The sequence below is a fragment of the Melanotaenia boesemani genome, chromosome 13 (genome assembly GCF_017639745.1).
Source record: "Melanotaenia boesemani isolate fMelBoe1 chromosome 13, fMelBoe1.pri, whole genome shotgun sequence".
Taxonomy (NCBI): Eukaryota; Metazoa; Chordata; class Actinopteri; order Atheriniformes; family Melanotaeniidae; genus Melanotaenia; species Melanotaenia boesemani.
Genome location: NC_055694.1, coordinates 1,059,305 through 1,079,909, shown reverse-complemented (window position 1 = coordinate 1,079,909; position 20,605 = coordinate 1,059,305). Strand labels below are relative to the sequence as shown.

Here is a 20,605-nt window from a genome sequence, read left to right as displayed (position 1 = left end):
CAAATGTTTCTTTTCCTAAATTGTCCTCCAATTCTGGAATGAGCCTCTGGTCATCTTCAATAACGTCCACACAGTCTCATCCAGATCCTGGTTTTTGGACTCTGGATGGGAGAAAAGTTTGTCTACATGTTGGGAAAACAAGTACTCAGTTCATTTTTCCCAGTTTTCCCAGTTTAGTTGGTGGTAGGGTCAGGTCAGCTGTGAGAGGCAGAAACTGGGTCAGGTTTTCGACGCCCTGCATGCAGCCTGCAGACATGAGGATGTGTTGCAGACACGCATGTGAATGTCTGTTATCATCTGGTGTGTTTCTGTCGTTTAGAGCTGGTGTGTTTTCAGTGTTGAACATGATTCCTGGATGAAGGAACGTCTTGTAGCACTGATGTGAGCGAACGGTGGGTTGTGTTTTATTTAATCTGTGTGTAAATCATCTGGTTGAGGTGAATGTGATAACAAGGTGTAGCAGGCAGTGAGATAAATGTTGGTTTCCATGGTGATGAGAACAGATCCTGGAACTTCGCCTGGTCTGGTGCAGTCTAGCTACGAAATCTCCATGGTAACTGGTGTCCTAACACATCCTGCTTTAGTGCAGCCGGATCAGGGATGAGTTGATCCGGGATGACCAACCGATCCCGGCTTCACCCCTGGTCCTGGTTCTATGTGACAGGTCCCAAGAAGTGTCCGCAGCTGTTGTTGACACCAAACCTGCAGGAAATAAACCACAGTCTGTGTTTCCAAGGAAACGGGATCATTTCCAGGAGTTTCTGAGAAAAGTTTGATCTGTTTCTGGAGTTGATTCTGTTTTCCGATCATTCAGAAAAAACCTCGGGGGTTCAGGACATCTCGGAGTCCCACAGTGTCCACGCAGTGCGTTAAGAGTTGGCCCCCGCAGAGACGTTAAAACGGGGCGGTGTGAGCATGCGCAGTGAAGAGGGCAGATGTGTGGTGAGAGTGTTGGGACGCGGCCCGTCCTTCAGGTACTCGGCTGAACTTTCCGCTACCTCCGCCGACGCGCGCACCTCCTGGACCGGTCCGGTAATGAGGTAAGGTTCGGGCTGCGGGTCGAGGACTGTCTGGGGTTCGGGCGGGACGGTTGTGGGTCAGAAAGTTCGTGTAAGAGCGGGAACTTTGAACTCTTTTCATGTTGACACGAGAAAAACAACAAAGTTCCTGTTAGCAGTTAGCTTCTGTTAGCATCACTGGTCCGCGGCTCGGGACCAGTTCAGGTTCCGGTCCGGAGCGGTGTCAGCTCTGTGGGACAGTCTGGAGTTCTGGAAGAGTTCGGTTGTAGCAGCAGTTAACCGAACCCCTGATTGGGTAACGGGACCAGACCGGAACCAACAGGTCACGACCTGCTCCAGTCTGCCCACATTTACCCGCGAGTCCTCGGCAGGAAGGACGGACTGGACCGGAGCCAGAACCGGACCTGGAGCCAGAACGTTTGTGTGAAACAGGCTCTAAGATTTAGTTTAAAGAAAGTTTCAGAAGCTGTCAGTCAGCAGAACCTCAGTAGAACCTCAGCTGAAGTTCTGTTGGAGTCTCAGTGTACAGGAATCAGGTGAACAGGTGATGTCTCACCTGCATTCCTTCTTCATAGTATTTTTATTAACTCCGTCTGGTGTTTATTAACATGTTTAATTAAACATGGCCATGTTTCCTGAGAACGATCCGACCTTCAGGTGAGCGCAGGTAACACCTGGATCAGTCCTGATAACATGTTCCAGTAAAATCCTTCAACTTTGCTCCAGTAAAGACGTTTCTGGACTTTGTATCCGTCACATCTGAAGCGGCCTGGTCACCTCGTTACTCTGGAAGGTTTCCATGTCCTCCGCCATCTGGTTCTGGTCCTGGTTCTCGTTCTAATTCTGGTTCCGGTCTGGTCCGATGCTTTGGGCCAGATAGTAATGTGACAGAAGAAGAAAATGTGGGACAGTGTCTGAAGGTCGGATCAGAGGATGTCAGCCGTGAGACAAATGGCCTGATGTCCTGCTGCTGCAGTTCCGGCTCCTTCCAGCAGAGGGCAGCAGCTGAACAGTTGTGATGCAGGTTCAGGGTCACAGGGGGCGGAGCCTGTCCCAGCTGGTAGTCAAGCTCAGTCCCAAACCGCCCCTACACACTCCCTCTCCCCCCCCCCGAGTCCCTCCAACCAAACTCACACTGGCAGCTGTGGAGGAGGGGCAGGGGGTGTATAAATAAGACGGGCAGAAATGGAAAAACCTTCTCCCTCCACCGGAAAAGGAAAGCACTGGTCGTCATGACAACACAAAGATGCCCTGAATTTCTTTTTTAGCTAAACAGCCATGGTATAAAGCTGCTGCCTGGTTTTCCCTGAAACATGATGAATTCAGCAGCCATCACAGTGACAGCAGCTACGTCCTCCTCCACCCGCCTCCAGCCCCGTCACCGTCGCACATGTCCAATCAAACCAGGGAATGAATGCTGCTCGTTGCTCAGTAGAGATGGACCGATACTGATATCCAATATTAACAATGTTGTTATGGCCGATAACCGATATTTACTGATGTCGATATATATTTTGTTTCAAAGGTTTAAGATGATCAAATTCTGTAGAAAGCGAAAATAAAGCAAACATTAGAGGCGTTAGCTTCCCACCATTGTGAAGTTCTGGGTGGCCGTTTTTCGGATGCTGAATAAGCTGACACGGCATCCTCCTCGCATCACTTGGACTTTGCAGATATTCGAGTACCTTCTTTTTACGCCCTGAAAATTTACCACACGGCTGAAATTGCTTCTTTCTTCAGTTACATCCCACAGTGTAGTTCTGCATCGCTGCCACATGTCCAACCATGGCTGCTTGGCCAAACCTCCCGACACACAAACAGCAAATATACCAAAATAAATATCGGCCCAGTTTTGCTTATCGGACCGATACCGATATGTTAAAAATGACTAACATTGGCTGATACCGATATTAATGCCGATATATCGCGCATCCCTAATTGTCACTGTCAGGTTTTATCAGGCTGCAGTAAACCGCACGTCGCTTCATAATCAGAGACCCGGATGCTCGTTGGTCCTTTGGGGCCGTACGTCCTTTACGTCCTTGTTAATTATAGAATATTCTCAGAAAAATGCTCCTTAATTTATATATTTATATTTATATGCTCCTTAATTTATATCGAGCTATGATGATGAAATGTTCACAACGCTGTAGTTACAGTAGACAACTCAAAACTTTTAAGAATGACCTAAACCTGGTGGACATTTGGAGGCAGTTACACCCTCGGATTCCAGATTATTCCTTTTATTCGTGTCTTCATGATTCCCACACCAGAATAGATTTATTTTTATTATCCACTCGTTTATTTAATAGAGCTGGAACCTGAATATTTATTCAGAACTTTTTTTCCCTGTTGTACCCAGAACACCCTACAGATGGCGCTGAATGCAGCTCTGCTCCAGAGACAGACTTTTAAATTTCCCCTTATCGCCTGGCCTGGTTCTACTAGTCTGGTTCTACTAGTCTGGTTCTACTAGTCTGGTTCTACTGGTCCGGTTCTACTAGTCTGGTTCTACTGGCCTGGTTCTACTGGTCTGGTTCTATTGACCCGTTATCTCCAGGTCTGGTTCTACTGGCCTGGTTCTACTGACCCGTTGTCTCCAGGTCTGGTTCTACTGGTCTGGTTCTACTAGTCTGGTTCTACTAGCCTGGTTCTACTAGTCTGGTTTTACTGGTCTGGTTCTACTGGCCTGGTTCTACTAGTCTGGTTCTACTAGTCTGGTTCTATTGACCCGTTATCTCCAGGTCTGGTTCTACTGGCCTGGTTCTGCTAGTCAGGTTCTACTGGTCTGGTTCTATTGACCCGTTATCTCCAGGTTTGGTTCTACTGGCCTGGTTCTACTAGCGTGGTTCTACTAGTCAGGTTCTACTGGTCTGGTTCTATTGACCCGTTATCTCCAGGTCTGGTTCTACTGGTCTGGTTCTACTAGTCTGGTTCTGTTGACCTGTTATCTCCAGGTCTGGTTCTACTGGTCTGGTTCTACTAGTCTGGTTCTATTGATCCGTTATCTCCAGGTCTGGTTCTACTGGTCTGGTTCTACTAGTCTGGTTCTATTGACCCGTTATCTCCAGGTCTGGTTCTACAGGTCTGGTTCTACTGGCCTGGTTCTATAGACCCGTTATCTCCAGGTCTGGTTCTACTGGCCTGGTTCTACTGGTCTGGTTCTATTGACCCGTTATCTCCAGGTCTGGTCCTACAGGTCTGGTTCTACTGGCCTGGTTCTATTGACCCGTTATCTCCAGGTCTGGTTCTACTGGCCTGGTTCTACTGGTCTGGTTCTATTGACCCGTTATCTCCAGGTCTGGTTCTACTGGCCTGGTTCTACTAGTCAGGTTCTACTGGTCTGGTTCTATTGACCCGTTATCTCCAGGTCTGGTTCTACTGGTCTGGTTCTACTAGTCTGGTTCTACTGGTCCGGTTCTGTTGACCTGTTATCTCCAGGTCTGGTTCTACTAATCTGGTTCTATTGACCCGTTATCTCCAGGTCTGGTTCTACTGGTCTGGTTCTACTAGTCTGGTTCTACTGGTCTGGTTCTACAGGCCTGGTTCTGCTGGTTATTGAACCTTTGGCTGAGGCGAGTAGGCTTGTAGTTGGTCAGCTGATGTATAAAGGAAACTATGACAAAACACAATGACGACATTCAGTCCCTCCGAGTGTTCCGGTGGGTGAAATGTTCTCCGACGGGCGGAAATGTCTTCTTATAACTGAATAACTTAAACATCTATACATTGAATTACGACCCACCTACAAGATTGAGGATCTACAGAAATGGTCCGGCCCACCTTTGCTGGGAAGAAGGCATTAAAATGAAGAATTTTTCCTTCTCGTATCTTCTTTAGGCGTCTTAACAACACTGTGAGGCGGTTCATCTGGAGGGGTGAGGCGGCCAGAAGATGTTTAGAAACGTTAGCGTGGGACTACGAGTCAGGACGGCTTCAGCTGCAGCTCACGTGTGATTGAGTTTGTCCGTGTTTGAGGGTGAAACGGCTGCTCTTGGTTAAACCTGCGTTTCATTCTTTCAGAGATGATGTTTTTTGTGATTATATTTATAACCCAGAAACACAGACAGTCCTATTACACCTGATTAAACGATGGTAAATATACATAAAACATTAGAATTATGAGGGTTTCTCACCTGTTTGCAGGTTGAGCTCCAGCCTCTGAGATCAGCTTGTTTCCATGGTGACGATTCGACAACTTCTCTGAATCCAGGTGTGATTTAAAGTCCCCATGTGACCTGCAGCTGTTCTATGCTCTGATTGGACATCTGTCACTGGCCCATCATCATGCAGCTGACCTATGAGAAGCTGCCAGCTCAGCTGAGGCGGAGCTTCAGGCTCAGAAAGCTCACGGCCGTCTTGCTCGCCGCCTACACCGTCAGAAAGCTGTCTCCGTACATCTGGAGGAGGCTGCAGGTGAGACCAGCAGACTACAGGTGAGCAATGGAGTCAGTCTGCAGGGGACTGAGGGTGTTTGTTGTTTCAGGGGAGTGCAGAAGGTGGACTGAGGGGTGGTGCTAAAACACCTGTGGGTGTGGTCACCTGTGTGAAGGAAGATGTAGAGAAAAAGAAGAATGTCGGAAGGTGAGTGTGTTTTAGTGCGACACCTGTTCATCTGGACACACCGTTTTCACCTGTGGTGTGTGTTTGTCCTCAGGTCTCCATCAGTCAACAGAGACTTTGTCCTCAGACTGTCTCACCTGTTGAAGCTCCTGTTTCCACGGTTACTGTGTAAAGAGCTCGGCCTGCTCACCCTGCACTCCATCACCCTCATGTCCAGGACCTTCCTGTCCATCTACGTTGCTTCTTTAGATGGTCTGCACCTGTCCCTACCTGCCCACACTGTCCACACCTGTTTCTACCCGTCTCCACCTGCCCCTACCTGCCCACACTGTCCACACCTGTTTCTACCCGTCTCCACCTGCCCACACTGCCCACACCTGTTTCTACCCGTCTCCACCTGCCCCTACCTGCCCACACTGTCCACACCTGTTTCTACCCGTCTCCACCTGCCCCTACCTGCCAACACTGTCCACACCTGTTTCTACCCGTCTCCACCTGCCCCTACCTGCCCACACTGTCCACACCTGTTTCTACCCGTCTCCACCTGCCCCTACCTGCCCACACTGTCCACACCTGTTTCTACCCGTCTCCACCTGCCCACACTGTCCACACCTGTTTCTACTCATCTCCACCTGTTCCTACCTGTCCACACGTTTCTGTCTCCACCTTCTGTCCACACCTGTTCTTACATGTTTCAGCCTATTTCTACCAGACCATGTCTGTCTGCATCGTACTGCTGCTCATTTGTGTGATGGTAACCATGGACACTGATTTCTCAGGTGTGATAGTCAGGTGTATCGTGCAGAAGGATCCCCAAGCCTTCATGCTGCAGCTCTCTAAGTGGCTCCTCGTTGCAGTTCCTGCAACTTTCATCAACAGTGCCATCAGATTCCTGGAGGGTCAGCTGGCCCTCAGCTTCAGGAGCCGATTGGTCGACCATGCCTACAAGCTGTACTTCACCAATCAGGTAACACTTACCCACAGGTGTTGGCCATCTCATCTGTCACACCTGTAAAACTCACCTGTGTCTTGCACATGTCCTGTCCTTGTCTGGGTCCTCGGGAAACCCAACATCCTGTCTCTGTCCACAGACTTATTATCGCGTCAGCAACATGGACGGCCGTCTATCCAACCCCGATCAGTCTCTGACCGAGGACATCGTCATGTTTTCAGCCTCTGTCGCGCACCTGTACTCCAACCTTACCAAACCCATCCTGGATGTGATCGTCACCTGCTACACATTGCTGCGCACTGCCCACGCTAAAGGTACCTAACCGTGCCTCCTTATGCCATGCTAAAGGTACGTAACCGCGCCTCCTTATGCCACGCTAAAGGTACGTAACCGTGCCTCCTCACGCCGCTCTAAAGGTACGTAACCGTGCCCCCTCACACTGCGCGAAAAGCATGTAACCGCGCCTCCTTACGCCACGCTAAAGGTATGTAACCGCGCCTCCTCACGCCACGCTAAAGGTACGTAACCGTGCCTCCTTATGCCATGCTAAAGGTACGTAACCGCGCCTCCTTATGCCACGCTAAAGGTACGTAACCGTGCCCCCTCACACTGCGCGAAAAGCATGTAACCGCGCCTCCTCACGCCGCGCTAAAGGCATGTAACCGTGCCTCCTCACGCCGCTCTAAAGGTACGTAACCGCGCCCCCTCACGCCACTCTAAAGGTACTTAACCATGCTCCCTCACGCCACTCTAAAGGTACTTAACCGTGCCTCCTCACACCACTCTCATGGTATGTAACCGCGCCTCCTCACTCCGCGCTACAGGCATGTAACCGCGCCTCCTCACGCCAAGCTAAAGGTATGTAACCGCGCCTCCTCATGCCACGCTAAAGGCACGTAACCGCGCCTCCTCACGCCAAGCTAAAGGTACGTAACTGTGCCCCCTCACACCTCGCTAAAGGCATGTAACCGTGCCTCCTCACGCCGCGCTAAAGGTATGTAACCGTGCCCCCTCACACCGCGCTAAAAGCATGTAACCGCGCCTCCTTACGCCACGCTAAAGGTATGTAACGCTCCTCCTCACTCCACGCTAAAGGTACGTAACCGCGCCTCCTCACGCCGTGCTAAAGGTACGTAACCACACCTCCTCACGCCGCGCTAAAGGTACGTAACTGTGCTCCCTCACGCCACTCTAAAGGTACTTAACCGCGCCTCCTCACTCCGCGCTACAGGCACGTAACCGCGCCTCCTCCTGCCACGCTAAAGGTACGTAACCGTGCCTCCTCACGCTACGCTAAAGGTATGTAACCGTGCCCCCTCACGCCAAGCTAAAGGTATGTAACCGCGCCTCCTCATGCCACGCTAAAGGTACGTAACCGTGCCCCCTCACGCCAAGCTAAAGGTATTTAACCGCGCCTCCTCACGCCGCGCTAAAGGTATGTAACCACGCCTCCTCACGCCACACTAAAGATACGTAACCACACCTCCTCACTCCAAAGGTACGTAATCGCGCCTCCTCACGCCACACTAAAGATACGTAACCGTGCCTCCTCACGCCACGCTAAAGGTACGTAACCGCGCCTCCTCACGCCACGCTAAAGGTACGTAACCACACCTCCTCACTCCAAAGGTACGTAATCGCGCCTCCTCACGCCACGCTAAAGGTACGTAACCGCGCCTCCTTACGCCACGCTAAAGACATGCTTAGAGTGTGTATTCCTCTTACAAGGAACGACTTCCTCTGCAGGAGCCAACACCACCTGGCCCGCCGCCATTGCTGGCCTGGTGGTTGCGCTCACCGCCAAGATCCTGCGATCTTGCTCACCGCACTTTGGAAAGTTGGTGGCCGAGGAGGCGAAAAGGAAAGGAGACTTGCGGTACATGCACTCACGCATAATCACCAACTCCGAGGAGATCGCCTTCTACAGTGGACACAAGGTGAGTGTCACCTAATGGAGATGATTGAGTGCATTTGCTTTAGAGTATAACAGACATTGCTGGGTGCGTTTGTTTTATAAGTGGACTCTGATGTTGCTAGGTGTGTTTATTTTGTAGGTAGAGATGTCCCAGCTGCATAGGAGCTATTCAGCATTGTGCTCTCAGATCAATCAGATCCTTCTGAAACGTCTCTGGTACGTCATGCTGGAACAGTTCCTGATGAAGTACGTATGGAGCGCCTCTGGACTGGTGATGGTCGCCGTGCCGATCATTACTGCCACAGGATATTCCAAATATGGTAAAAATGCTCTTCAGAACATACATACTGTCTATATGGATGTGTAGATTTTAGGGAGGGCGCAGCCTGATTTGGCCTTGTGACCTCTGATGTCCGCTGCTTGCAGACTCAGAGGAAGTGAAGCAGGCGGCCATGTTGATGAAGGAGGAGGAGCTTGTAAGTGAGCGGACGCAGGCCTTCACCATAGCTCGGAACCTTCTGAATGCTGCTGCCGATGCTGTGGAGAGAATTATGAGCTCCTACAAGGAGGTCAGTAGGCCACGCTCCCTTTTCCTCACTTGGTATAGCTCCTGAGTTTGTCCTGTCGTCAGCAACAGATGATGGAAGCCGTCCCAGATTCTTCTTGTTTCCACCTCTTCATGCATCAGTTGATCTTGGCCAGGCTCACTTGTAAATTACCTGTCTGACTGCAGGTGACGGAGTTAGCAGGTTACACGTCTCGGGTGTCTGACATGTTGGACGTGTTCGACGACGTAAACCAGGGAGTCTACCGTCGGTCTGCAGACACAGACCAATACTCAGCTGGAGGAGGAGGAGCGGCGGCGGCGGTCCACGGACAGAGAGTCTGCGGTCCGCTGCAGATCAGAGGTGGGTCTAGTCGGTTGACCCTCGGTCAGCTGATCATCTGTCAGCTGATCATCAGTCAGCTGATCATGAGCCAACCCACAAGAAGCTCTGTGTTTTTCATGTGCAGGTCATGTGTTGAGTGTGGAGAAGGGTATTCGCTGTGAGAACCTGCCAATCATCACACCAACTGGAGATGTGGTGGTTTCCAGCCTCAACATCCAGGTAAGTCTCTCACCTGTCAGAACTCACCTGTCCAAATCCAAGGTGGCAGCCTGTTGGTCCTGTTTTTACTGTGTTCGTACCTGAGGGGTGAGTTTTGTGTTTTTATGCATGAGACTGTATTTTATTTGAGCCTAAATGGTGGAGAGTCCCTGCGGAGTTGTGGGGGATTAATGGACTTGGGCCGGTCCACAGCTGGCTGTGCCATTCACGATGCAGTTTGATAACCTTGATCATTTCACTTTTTATCATAATGGCCGCAACAAAATAACCTTAGCCTCATCTCTTCTGAAGATGTTTGTGACATTCGGCAAACAAAATGGCTGCATCCAGCTGTGGAGTCCATTCATTCTTATTGTTTCCTCGTTTTAAGAGAAAACCTCAACACCAACAGTGTTGGTGGGTGATTGGAACTGCGATGGCTCACATCTGTGTCAGACTCTCTGAAAGCATACTGTCAATCTTTAAATTTTACACAGTCCTAATCCTAAATGTCCTCAACAATCTACACAGTGACTTCATTTTTACAAACATGCCTTTTAAATTAGTTGCATCAGGTGTTTTCCCAAATGATGTTCAATTCAATTCAGTCTTTATTTCAGACTCACAATTTGGTCCATATAAGAATAAAAAGATAATAAAAACACACACAAGACAATACAGACGAGTGTAAATTACATCTATAACCATAAGAGCACTTTCTCCAGCGCCTCCAGAGTTCTATCGGACGTAGGCATCGTTAACACCAAAATAAAATCCCTTCTAGAATCCTCCAGCGTCATGATGAATTCATAGATTTCTAATAACAGCATGCAAGGTGGGCTCAGCTGACTGGCACTCGTCCATCAGGGACCTTCAGTAGGATTCAAAGTACGTCATTAAATGCAACTTGCAGTATTAAATGTAGATTTACAGTAGCTGCACTACAAGGGGGCAGCATACGGAGGTGTACAGTCAGCTTTAAACATTGCAGTTTGACGTTATAAGACCTCACGCTAGTTATGTGATAGCATATTTACCTGTTCGTACAATTTACACCACCACTGTCCATGTCCGAGTCTGAGAACGTGTCCATGTCCGAGTCCGAGAATGTGTCCTAGTACGTGTCCATGTCCGAGTCCGAGAATGTGTCCATGTCCGAGTCCGAGAACGTGTCCAAATCCGAGTCCATGTCCGAGTCCGAGAACGTGTCCATGTCCGAGTCCGAGAATGTGTCCATGTCCGAGTCCGAGAACGTGTCCAAATCCGAGTCCATGTCTGAGTCTGACAACGTGTCCATGTCCGAGTCTGAGAACGTGTCCAAATCCAAGTTCATGTCTGAGTCTGACAACGTGTCCATGTCCGAGTCCGAGAACGTGTCCATGTCCGAGTCCGAGATTGTGTCCGAGTATGTGTCCATGTCCGAGTCCGAGAATGTGTCCATGTCCGAGTCCGAGAACGTGTCCAAATCCTAGTCCATGTCCGAGTCTGACAACGTGTCCATGTCCAAGTCTGACAACGTGTCCGAGTCCAAGAACGTGTCCATGTCCGAGTCCGAGAATGTGTCCGACAACGTGTCCATGTCCGAGTCTGACAACGTGTCCATGTCCGAGCCAGCAGTGGCACTGAGGCGTTTACCGCCCAGAGCTAGCACGCTGCTGTAGGGAAGAGGCAAGAGAGAAATAATTCAGTAAAAAGTTTCTGTGTCCCTGTTTTAGCCTCTTCATGACTGCGTTTCATATTTAAACCTTGAGTTCTAGAATCGTTTCCTTTTGCAGACTTGAACGGTATGTAAACACCAATGACATAGATGTATATGATGTAATGTTCTTTAACACGTTAAGGCCTGACCCATGAAAAAATGGTAAGAAAAGTCCAATTTTTTAATATGAGGTCTTTATTTGGCCCTTTAACAAAATGTAACAAAAAACTAACATTTTTTGGGGGGATATCTACCATTTATTACCATGTGATAGATTAAAAATATTTTAATGTGGTTTCTATTAGGGGACAGAAGACGAGTATCAATTTGTGTTCAACAGGATTTTGAGCAAATTTTAAACCATAAATTGAAGCAAAATGTCTCAAAAACTGTACGTGAAAAACATGTCACGTCGGGCTCTTTATATTTAGAAGCAGATTTATTGTGTTTGACATGGTGAATTGGAGGAAACGTGCAGACAAGTGAACATGTGCTGATGGTTTCTATTGTTATCTAATGAGGTGGACTAATACAGTGGAGGCTGCGGTGCTTTGTTACACTATTGAGGCCTTTTAAAGGCGTTTAACAGCATAAAGTATGATGACATGCAAACATAATTCTGGATTTTGGAAGAACTTAGTCGGACGTATTGTCCCTGAAAAGGTATGAACAGAGCGGCGCTGCCATCGGGCAGCATGTCGGAGGGTCCTCAACCTTACAATAAATAAATAAGCTGTGTTCTAACTCAGGTTCAGCCAATCGGAGGAGGATCCTGCGTCGGCGTTGGAGGCGACGTCGTTTACAGGTGGGGTTAAGTAAGGAGCAAACAAAGTCAACTCAAGACCTGGAAATCTGTAAATGAAAGCGGCAGAAGAATCGCTGTCAAACGCTGGAAAGTCCCTACCAGTAAGTTCAGAACGTCCGTGGTCCGTCTGGGTCGGCTCCCACGATGGCGTGCACTGCAGAGGGCGGGGCTTAGTGCGCTACGCCCTCCATCCCACTGCACTCATGTAAGTACGCTGATAGCAGTAAGCAGTAAAGCAGCGAGGACACGGAAGGTAATCTCAAAAACATGGGTTTTTATTGACCCAAAAATCCAAAAAGAATGAATAAACTAGCCGGCCATTAAAAGAGGTCAACTAAATTTAACAATACTCAAAAGTGTAACTTAAACAAAATCATACTTAACTGAGGGAAAACTGACCTAACACAATGACACAATGAGGGTAACTTATAGTGGTTTGGCCAAACCAAATAACACACACAGGGGAAAACAAAATGTAAAACAATAACTAGACAAAGACTCCAAACTAACTAAACTTGAAACCCCCCCCATGATCCAGCAGCACATGGTAGAGCCTGACGAGCCGGCGCCCAGATTTAAAGCTCCTCAGCCCTTTGCCACGCCTTTCATAAATCAGGAAATGAGGTTTGCGCCAACACGGTAACTCAAAACAAGAAAACACTCGTTAAAGCACATAACCTTCCATTGTTGATATGTGTGCACTCCAAATCATCAATGCAAGGTAAAACAAATACAAATACTGTCTAATATTTATCTGCAAATCAATGTATAATGAAAATATGTGAACATTACCATTGAGGGGCTTAAGCAATCACATTGATACACGCTCACAATCTCCAATCTATGGATGCTCTGCAGTTGTCCCCAAAGTACGACCTGAACTGGGCAAGAAAGCATTTACGTTTTCAACCTCTTCTTCTTTCCTTTCGGCCTGTTCCCTTCAGGGGTCGTCATAGCAACCCGGTATGGAAGTCGTAGGATGTATTTGCACGTTTGTTTGATCGGTGACCCGGCGAGTTCTGATGGCACCAGGTGATAAACTCAGAGTTCTTTCCAGTTTTTCATCAGCTCAGATCGGATCTTCTCATCAATTCATCTTGAACAGCAGCAGAAGATCACAAACAGGACGTCTTGAAATATTACAAATAAAATAAAAAATCAATATTTACAGTTTATACGATGATAAATTATATTGACTTTTAACGGTTCTAGTTTACTGGAAGCAGTACTGGTTTCCAGTCCAACTGGAGGAAGGATGGATGATGAATAGATGGATGGATGATGGATGGATTTGTGGATGGATGATGGATGGATGGTAACAAAGAAGAATGACAGATAGAAACGCCACAGAAGGCTTCAGTGGGACCACGCATCGGGTCACAAACTGGGTCATGGACCAGTTTATGGACCGTGTCTGGGACCAGGTAATTGACCGGGTCATGTGTCTTGGTAACACCTGGAATCTTCCCAGAACCTGTCAGATGAAGCCGTTGTTTGTGTTGTTTTTTGTTGTCTCAGGTGGAGGATGGGATGAACGTTCTGATCACAGGTCCGAACGGCTGTGGAAAGAGTTCCCTATTCAGGATCCTCAGTGGACTCTGGCCCGTTTACGGAGGAGTTCTGTACCGTCCAGAGCCACAGAACATGTTCTACATCCCACAGAGGTACCAGTACCACTGATACTGTCACAGATGTTAACAAGTCCTTTTTTACCACTTCACTTAAAGTCCAAGTCAAGTTTCAAATGGTGGATAAAGGTTTATGTGGTGGATGAAGGTGAATGTGGTGGATGAAGGTGTATGTGGCAGATGAAGGTGTATGTGGTGGATGAAGGTTTATGTGGCAGATGAAGGTGTATGTGGTGGATGAAGGTGAATGTGGTGGATGAAGGTTTATGTGGCAGATGAAGGTGTATGTGGTGGATGAAGGTGAATGTGGTGGATGAAGGTGTATGTGGTGGATGAAGGTGTATGTGGTGGATGAAGGTTTATGTGGCAGATGAAGGTGTATGTGGTGGATGAAGGTGAATGTGGTGGATGAAGCTGTGTGAGGTGGATGAAGGTTTATGTGGTGGATGACAGTAGATGAAGGTGGATGAAGGTGAAGAAGATGTTTGTGGCAGATGAAGGTTTATGTGGTGGATGAAGGTTTATGTGGCGGATGAAGGTTTATGTGGCAGATGAAGGTTTATGTGGCGGATGAAGGTTTATGTGGCAGATGAAGGTTTATGTGGTGGATGAAGGTTTATGTAGCAGATGAAGGTTTGTGTGTTGGATGATGGTAGATGAAGGTGTATGTGGTGGATGAAGGTTTATGTGGTGGATGAAGGTTTATGTAGCAGATGAAGGTTTATGTGTTGGATGATGGTAGATGAAGGTGTATGTGGTGGATGAAGGTTTATGTGGCAGATGAAGGTGTATGTGGTGGATGAAGGTGAATGTGGTGGATGAAGCTGTGTGAGGTGGATGAAGGTTTATGTGGTGGATGACAGTAGATGAAGGTGGATGAAGGTGAAGAAGATGTATGTGGCAGATGAAGGTTTATGTGGTGGATGAAGGTTTATGTGGCGGATGAAGGTTTATGTGGCAGATGAAGGTTTATGTGGTGGATGAAGGTTTATGTAGCAGATGAAGGTTTGTGTGTTGGATGATGGTAGATGAAGGTGTATGTGGTGGATGAAGATGTATGTGGCAGATGAAGGTTTATGTGGTGGATGAAGGTTTATGTGGCGGATGAAGGTTTATGTGGCAGATGAAGGTTTATGTGGTGGATGAAGGTGTATGTAGCAGATGAAGGTTTGTTTGTTGGATGATGGTAGATGAAGGTGGATGTGTTGGATGTGGTGGATGACGGTAGATGAAGGTGGATGTGGTGGATGAAGGTTTATGTAGCAGATGAAGGTTTATGTGGTGGATGAAGGTTTATGTAGCAGATGAAGGTTTGTGTGTTGGATGATGGTAGATGAAGGTGTATGTGGTGGATGAAGATGTATGTGGCAGATGAAGGTTTATGTGGCAGATGAAGGTTTATGTGGCGGATGAAGGTTTATGTGGCAGATGAAGGTTTATGTGGTGGATGAAGGTTTATGTAGCAGATGAAGGTTTGTGTGTTGGATGATGGTAGATGAAGGTGTATGTGGTGGATGAAGATGTATGTGGCAGATGAAGGTTTATGTGGTGGATGAAGGTTTATGTGGCGGATGAAGGTTTATGTGGCAGATGAAGGTTTATGTGGTGGATGAAGGTGTATGTAGCAGATGAAGGTTTGTTTGTTGGATGATGGTAGATGAAGGTGGATGTGTTGGATGTGGTGGATGACGGTAGATGAAGGTGGATGTGGTGGATGAAGATTTATCGGTGGATGAAGGTGGATGGAGGCTCTGGTGTGGTTCTAATGGATTCTGGTGTGGTTCTGGATAGACCCTACATGTCAGAGGGGACCCTCAGAGACCAGGTCATCTACCCAGACTCTGTGGAGGAGATGGTTCTGAAGGGGATCACAGATTCGTACCTGGAGGAGATTCTGCGCACAGTTCACCTGCTCTACATTCTGGACAGAGAAGGAGGTGTGTGTGTGTGTGTGTGTGTGCGTGCATAGGTAAACACACATCAACCTGTGGGAACAGTGTGCACATGCAAACACACTCTACTGTAGTAACCGTGTCTGTGCAGGCTGGGAGGCGGTCAGCGACTGGAAGGATGTCCTATCAGGAGGGGAGAAGCAGAGGATGGGGATGGCCCGGATGTTCTACCACCGGTACCTTTTACTGTTTGTTTGTTTACAGCATGAAACACACGGAATATGATGTCACTAACACACAAACAACAAAAACCACAAACAAATCGGCGTATGTCAGCTCAACTTCCCCAGGAGACTATACCACCAGAGACTGGAGGAACCGGGGAGAGCAGTTACTACAGTTGCTTATTCCCAGTCCGAAACAGTTACCCAGTCCGGAACCGTTACCCAGTCCAGAACCGTTATCCAGTCCGGAACCGTTACCCAGTCCGGAACCGTTATCCAGTCCGGAACTCTTATAAAGTCCGGAACCATTACCCAGTCCGGAACCATTAACCAGCGCAGAACCGTTACCCAGTCCGGAACTGTTATAAAGTCCAGAACCGTTACCTAGTTCAGATTGGTTACCCAGTCCAGAACCATTACCCAGTCCGGAACTGTTATAAAGTCCGGAACCGTTACCTAGTTCGGATTAGTTACCCAGTCCAGAACCGTTATCCTGTCCGGAACTGTTATAAAGTCTGGAACAGTTACCCAGTCCGGATCGGTTACCCAGTCCTGAACCGTTATCCAGCCCGGAACTGTTATAAAGTCCGGAACCGTTACTCAGTCCCGATCTGTTACCCAGTCCGGAACTGTTATCAAGTCCGGATCCGTTATCCAGTCCGGATCCGTTATCTAGTCTGGATCTTTTACCCAATTTGGACCCGTTACCCAGTCCAGAACTGTTATAAAGTCCGGAACCGTTACTCAGTCCGGATCCGTAGCCCAGTCCGAATCCGTTATCCAGTCCGGATCTGTTACCTAGTCCGGATCTGTTACCCAGTTCGGATTCGTTACCCAGTGTGAATCTGTTACCCAGTCCGGATCTGTTACCCAATTCGGACCCGTTACCCAGAGCAGAACCGTTATCCAGTCCGGATCCGTTACCCAGCCTGGAACAGTTATCCAGTCCGGAACTGTTATTAAGTCCGGAACCGTTACCCAGTCCGTATCCCTTACCCAGTCTGGAACCGTTATCCAGACCGGATCCCTTACCCAGTCTGGAACCGTTACCCAGTCCGGATCTGTTACCCAGTCCGGATCTGTTACCCAGTCTGGAACCGTTATCAAGTCCGGATCCATTACCCAGTCTGGAACCGTTATCCAGTCCGGATCCGTTACCCAGTCCAGCTCCGTTTTCCAGTCCGGAACCATGTCTTGGATGTTGTTTAGGATGGTGTTTTCTGATTGGACAGCAATGTTTGACCATTTCTGTCTTCATGTCTCTCGCCCAGCCCACGGTACGCCCTCCTGGACGAGTGTACCAGCGCCGTCAGCATCGACGTGGAGGGACACATCTTTCAGGCTGCAAAGGATGCTGGGATCGCTCTGCTGTCAATCACTCACAGACCCTCGCTGTGGTCAGTGAAAACACACACACACTGGGTCCGCTACTTTACCGCCGGCCGGGTGGTGACCCGGGAAGAAGTGGGTATGCTCCTTTACTGCCAGCCAGGAGAGAGGTTTTACCAAAACAAAAGAGGCGTGGAGCTTTCAGGGAGAAATTGATCATAAACTCAATGAACGTTAATGAAGACGCCATCTTTGTGTCACCTTTCTGTCAGGTTGTACCTGCACAGTCTCGCTGGACGAGTCTGAACGTATAAGAAGGATTAGTTGGAACAGAGCAGAACTTCTGGAGCAGCTGGAAGAATCGTGACATCATCATTTATGTGAAATTATCTACTGAACAAGTGAAGGCTTAATACCAGAATTTATCAGGTTTATCTGGAGATGGACTCTGATTGGTCTGTTCCACCACATGATTAAAAGGGGCGTTCTCGCTGATCAAGCCGTCGGATCTGAGCGGGTCATCCAGGCAGATCACCCGGTTTAAATGGAAAGAAAACTTCACCCACTTGGCTCGCCACCGGGTCACCTGGGGCGGTAAATGGTCCGGACCCACCGTCTGACAGTGCTGGTCTCTGATTGGCTTGGTAGATCAGGTTCTGTTTACGTCCTGCAGGGGGCAGCAGAGCTCTGAGCAGCTGCCAGCTGACCCGTCCTGATCTTCTTCTCTGACAGGAAGTACCACTCGCACCTGCTGCAGTTTGACGGGGAAGGAGGATGGAAGTTTGAACCTCTGGATGCCTCCACCCGCATCTCCCTGCAGGTGTGTTTAACTGAGCTCACGTGTCATGTGACATTGTAAACAGAAGCTATGAAGGTGCGTTTGGTTTGTTCACCTCCACAGCTTCAGCTGACACACTGAACACTAAGTTCTGGGTCAGACCTTCGCGAATGGCTTCACGTCGGTCCAAAGTCCTCATTGACTAGACTTGGATCGGATCAGAACTTAGATCCGTTCCAGTTCGTCAATGAGCTAAAATAACTGAAACCTTTCTGACCACCGCCTCTACAGGCTCTCTGGTTACCATGGCAACCATCAGAACCACAACTGCACGCCTGCGGCACACGGTGTGTGGGCAGATGAAGCAGCCAATCAGTAGCATGCTCTGTGCCATGTGACTGAGAGTCAGACTGCAGTAGCATTTATTGATCTGTTTCTGATACACACCTGGACGGCTCAGGCCTGGTGAAGGTCCACAGGTGTGTCCCAGAACCTTGTACACCTGTCAAAACTGGTCCAAGGTTCTGAGGTTGCTCTGAGGTCAGAACCTCAGACTGGACTCCGAACTGATGACGTCATGTTTACCTGTAAACAGGAAGTTCATTGCACAGCTGTGATAAACACAGTTGTTGTTTGTTGCAGGAGGAGAAGCAGCGTCTGGAGAACCAGCTGTCAGGGATTCCCAAGATGCAGCAGAGGCTGTCCGAGCTGCGCATCCTGCTGGGGGAGGCCGAGCAGGAGGACGCAAAGGAGGAGGAGGCCAAGAAAGGGGGAGGGGTCATAGTCTGAAGGCCACGCCTCCACCAGGGTCAACAGGTTGATCCTGTGAATTAAGTTTATTATCTTTTTGCTTTTAGGATTTGAACCACTTCCTGTTTGAGCCACTGGGCTTGTTGGACCTGGACTCTATGCAGCAACCCATCTGGAACCAGGGACTGTGGTCCTTGAGTTGTGCTGCCGGTTAGAAGCTTCGTCCTGCTTCAGGCTGCGCCTGGACTGCGCCTGGACTGCACCGGAAAACATAAAGCATTGCGGGAGCAGCCAGAGCTACGAGCTGCAGCTTGTGGACCTGCCTCCAACGACAGAACTTGGTCCTGATTGGTTTAACCTTTGGTTTTCTGACGGGACTTCCATGTAATGCTCCCAGTAATAAATTCGTTTCTGGGTTCTTAACAGGGTTTCTATCAGTCTTGGTGTTTCATGTTGCAGCTCATCGCTAGTAAACCTGGACAGGCTGATGTTCGGCTGCTTCGACGCAGCATCGCAGCTCCAAGTTATCACACCGAGATCAATAAGAGTTATCACACCAAGACCGATTCGAGTTAACGCGCCAAGACCGATTCGAGTTAACGCGCCGAGACAGATTCGAATTAACTCGGCGAGATCGATTCAAGTTAACGTGCCGAGATCGATTTGAATTAACTCGCCGAGATCGATGCGAGTTAATGCGCCAAGGCCGATTCGAGTTAACTCGCCAAGATCGATGCGAGTTAACTCGCCGAGATCGATGCGAGTTAACGCGCCAAGACCAATTCGAGTTAACGCGCCGAGATCGATTCGAATTAACTCGCCGAGATCGATGCGAGTTAACACGCCAAGGCCGATTCGAGTTAACGCGCCGAGATCGATTCGAATTAACTCGCCGAGATCGATGCGAGTTAACGCGCTGAGACCGATTCGAGTTAACTTGCCGAGATCGATGCGAGTTAACGCGCCGAGACCAATTCGAGTTAACACGCCGAGACCGATTCGAGTTAACGTGCCGAGATCGATTCGAATTAATGCGCCGAGATCGATTCGAATTAACTCGCCGAGATCGATGCGAGTTAACTCGCCGAGACCTATTTGAGTTAACGCGCCGAGACCGATTCGAGTTAACGCGCCGAGATCGATTCGAATTAATGCGCCGAGATCGATTCAAATTAACTCGCCGAGATCGATGCGAGTTAACGCGCCGAGACCGATTCGAGTTAACGCGCCGAGACCGATTCGAGTTAACGCGCCGAGATCGATTCGAATTAATGCGCCGAGATCGATTCGAATTAACTCGCCGAGATCGATGCGAGTTAACGCGCCGAGACCGATTCGAGTTAACGCGCCGAGATCGATTCGAATTAACTCGCCGAGATCGATGCGAGTTAACGCGCCGAGACCAATTCGAGTTAACGCGCCGAGATCGATGCGAGTTAACGCGCCGAGACCGATTCAAGTCAACTTGCCGAGATCGATGCGAGTTAACGCGCCGAGATCGATTCGAGTTAACGCGCCGAGATTGACGCAAGTTATCTGGGTCTGGGTCGGTGTTCCAGGTCGGTGGTCTGTGGTGATGGTCTGGGCCCTGGTCCGGGTCGGTGGTCTTTGTTGGTGGTCCGGGCCCTGGTCTGGGTCGGTGGTTCGGGTCGGTGGTCCAGTTAATGCTGTAGTTGTTTTAAATCATGACTGAAATGATGATATGTCACATGATCATGTTTTGCCCAATCAGTGAAGGAGAGGAGGATGACAGAATAAAAGCATGATGGCGAAAGAGTGTTTCCCAGTTTTTCAAAATAAAGTCACTGATCAATTATTCTGATCCACGATTAATCAGTCAGCAGCTTTCACTGTTTTATTCCCTTCAGCCAACCAAACCCTTCCGGTTCTGGTCCGGTTCTCAGTAAATGTCCTTCATCTCTGAATCTGAACTCAGTCCGCAGAACCGGTTCTGCTGGTTCTG

The 20,605-nt window shown here is 48.7% G+C and overlaps 2 protein-coding genes across 6 annotated transcripts in view; both read left to right on the top strand.

The window, feature by feature from the left end:
• ccdc120a (coiled-coil domain containing 120a) overlaps positions 1-2,358 on the top strand; it is a 39,835-nt gene extending 37,477 nt beyond the window's left edge. Inside the window, exon 12 of the mRNA XM_042002993.1 lies at positions 2,346-2,358. The gene's annotated coding sequence lies outside the window, so the exon portion shown is untranslated. The remainder of the gene's footprint in view (positions 1-2,345) is intronic.
• On the top strand, positions 908-19,981 carry abcd1 (ATP-binding cassette, sub-family D (ALD), member 1). 5 transcript variants are annotated; one of them, XR_006012389.1, is made up of 17 exons: positions 908-1,040; positions 5,166-5,435; positions 5,506-5,603; positions 5,677-5,834; positions 6,362-6,549; positions 6,674-6,848; positions 8,263-8,471; positions 8,589-8,769; positions 8,876-9,018; positions 9,183-9,357; positions 9,464-9,558; positions 13,560-13,705; positions 15,461-15,606; positions 15,713-15,797; positions 17,057-17,253; positions 17,387-17,715; positions 17,847-17,935. XR_006012389.1 is itself a non-coding variant. In XM_042002990.1 (17 exons), the coding sequence occupies exons 2-17, from the start codon at positions 5,307-5,309 to the stop codon at positions 18,679-18,681; spliced, it is 2,271 nt and encodes a 756-aa protein (XP_041858924.1). In that variant the 5' UTR covers positions 909-1,040; positions 5,166-5,306; the 3' UTR covers positions 18,682-19,981. The 5 variants fall into 5 exon arrangements, 3 of the variants coding, with proteins under 3 accessions (XP_041858924.1, XP_041858923.1, XP_041858925.1); XR_006012390.1 differs by having other exon boundaries at positions 909-1,040; positions 17,057-17,249; XM_042002990.1 differs by lacking the exon at positions 17,387-17,715 and adding an exon at positions 18,535-19,981 and having other exon boundaries at positions 909-1,040; positions 8,281-8,471; positions 17,057-17,182; positions 17,847-17,934.
• Positions 19,982-20,605: the final 624 nt, after the last annotated feature.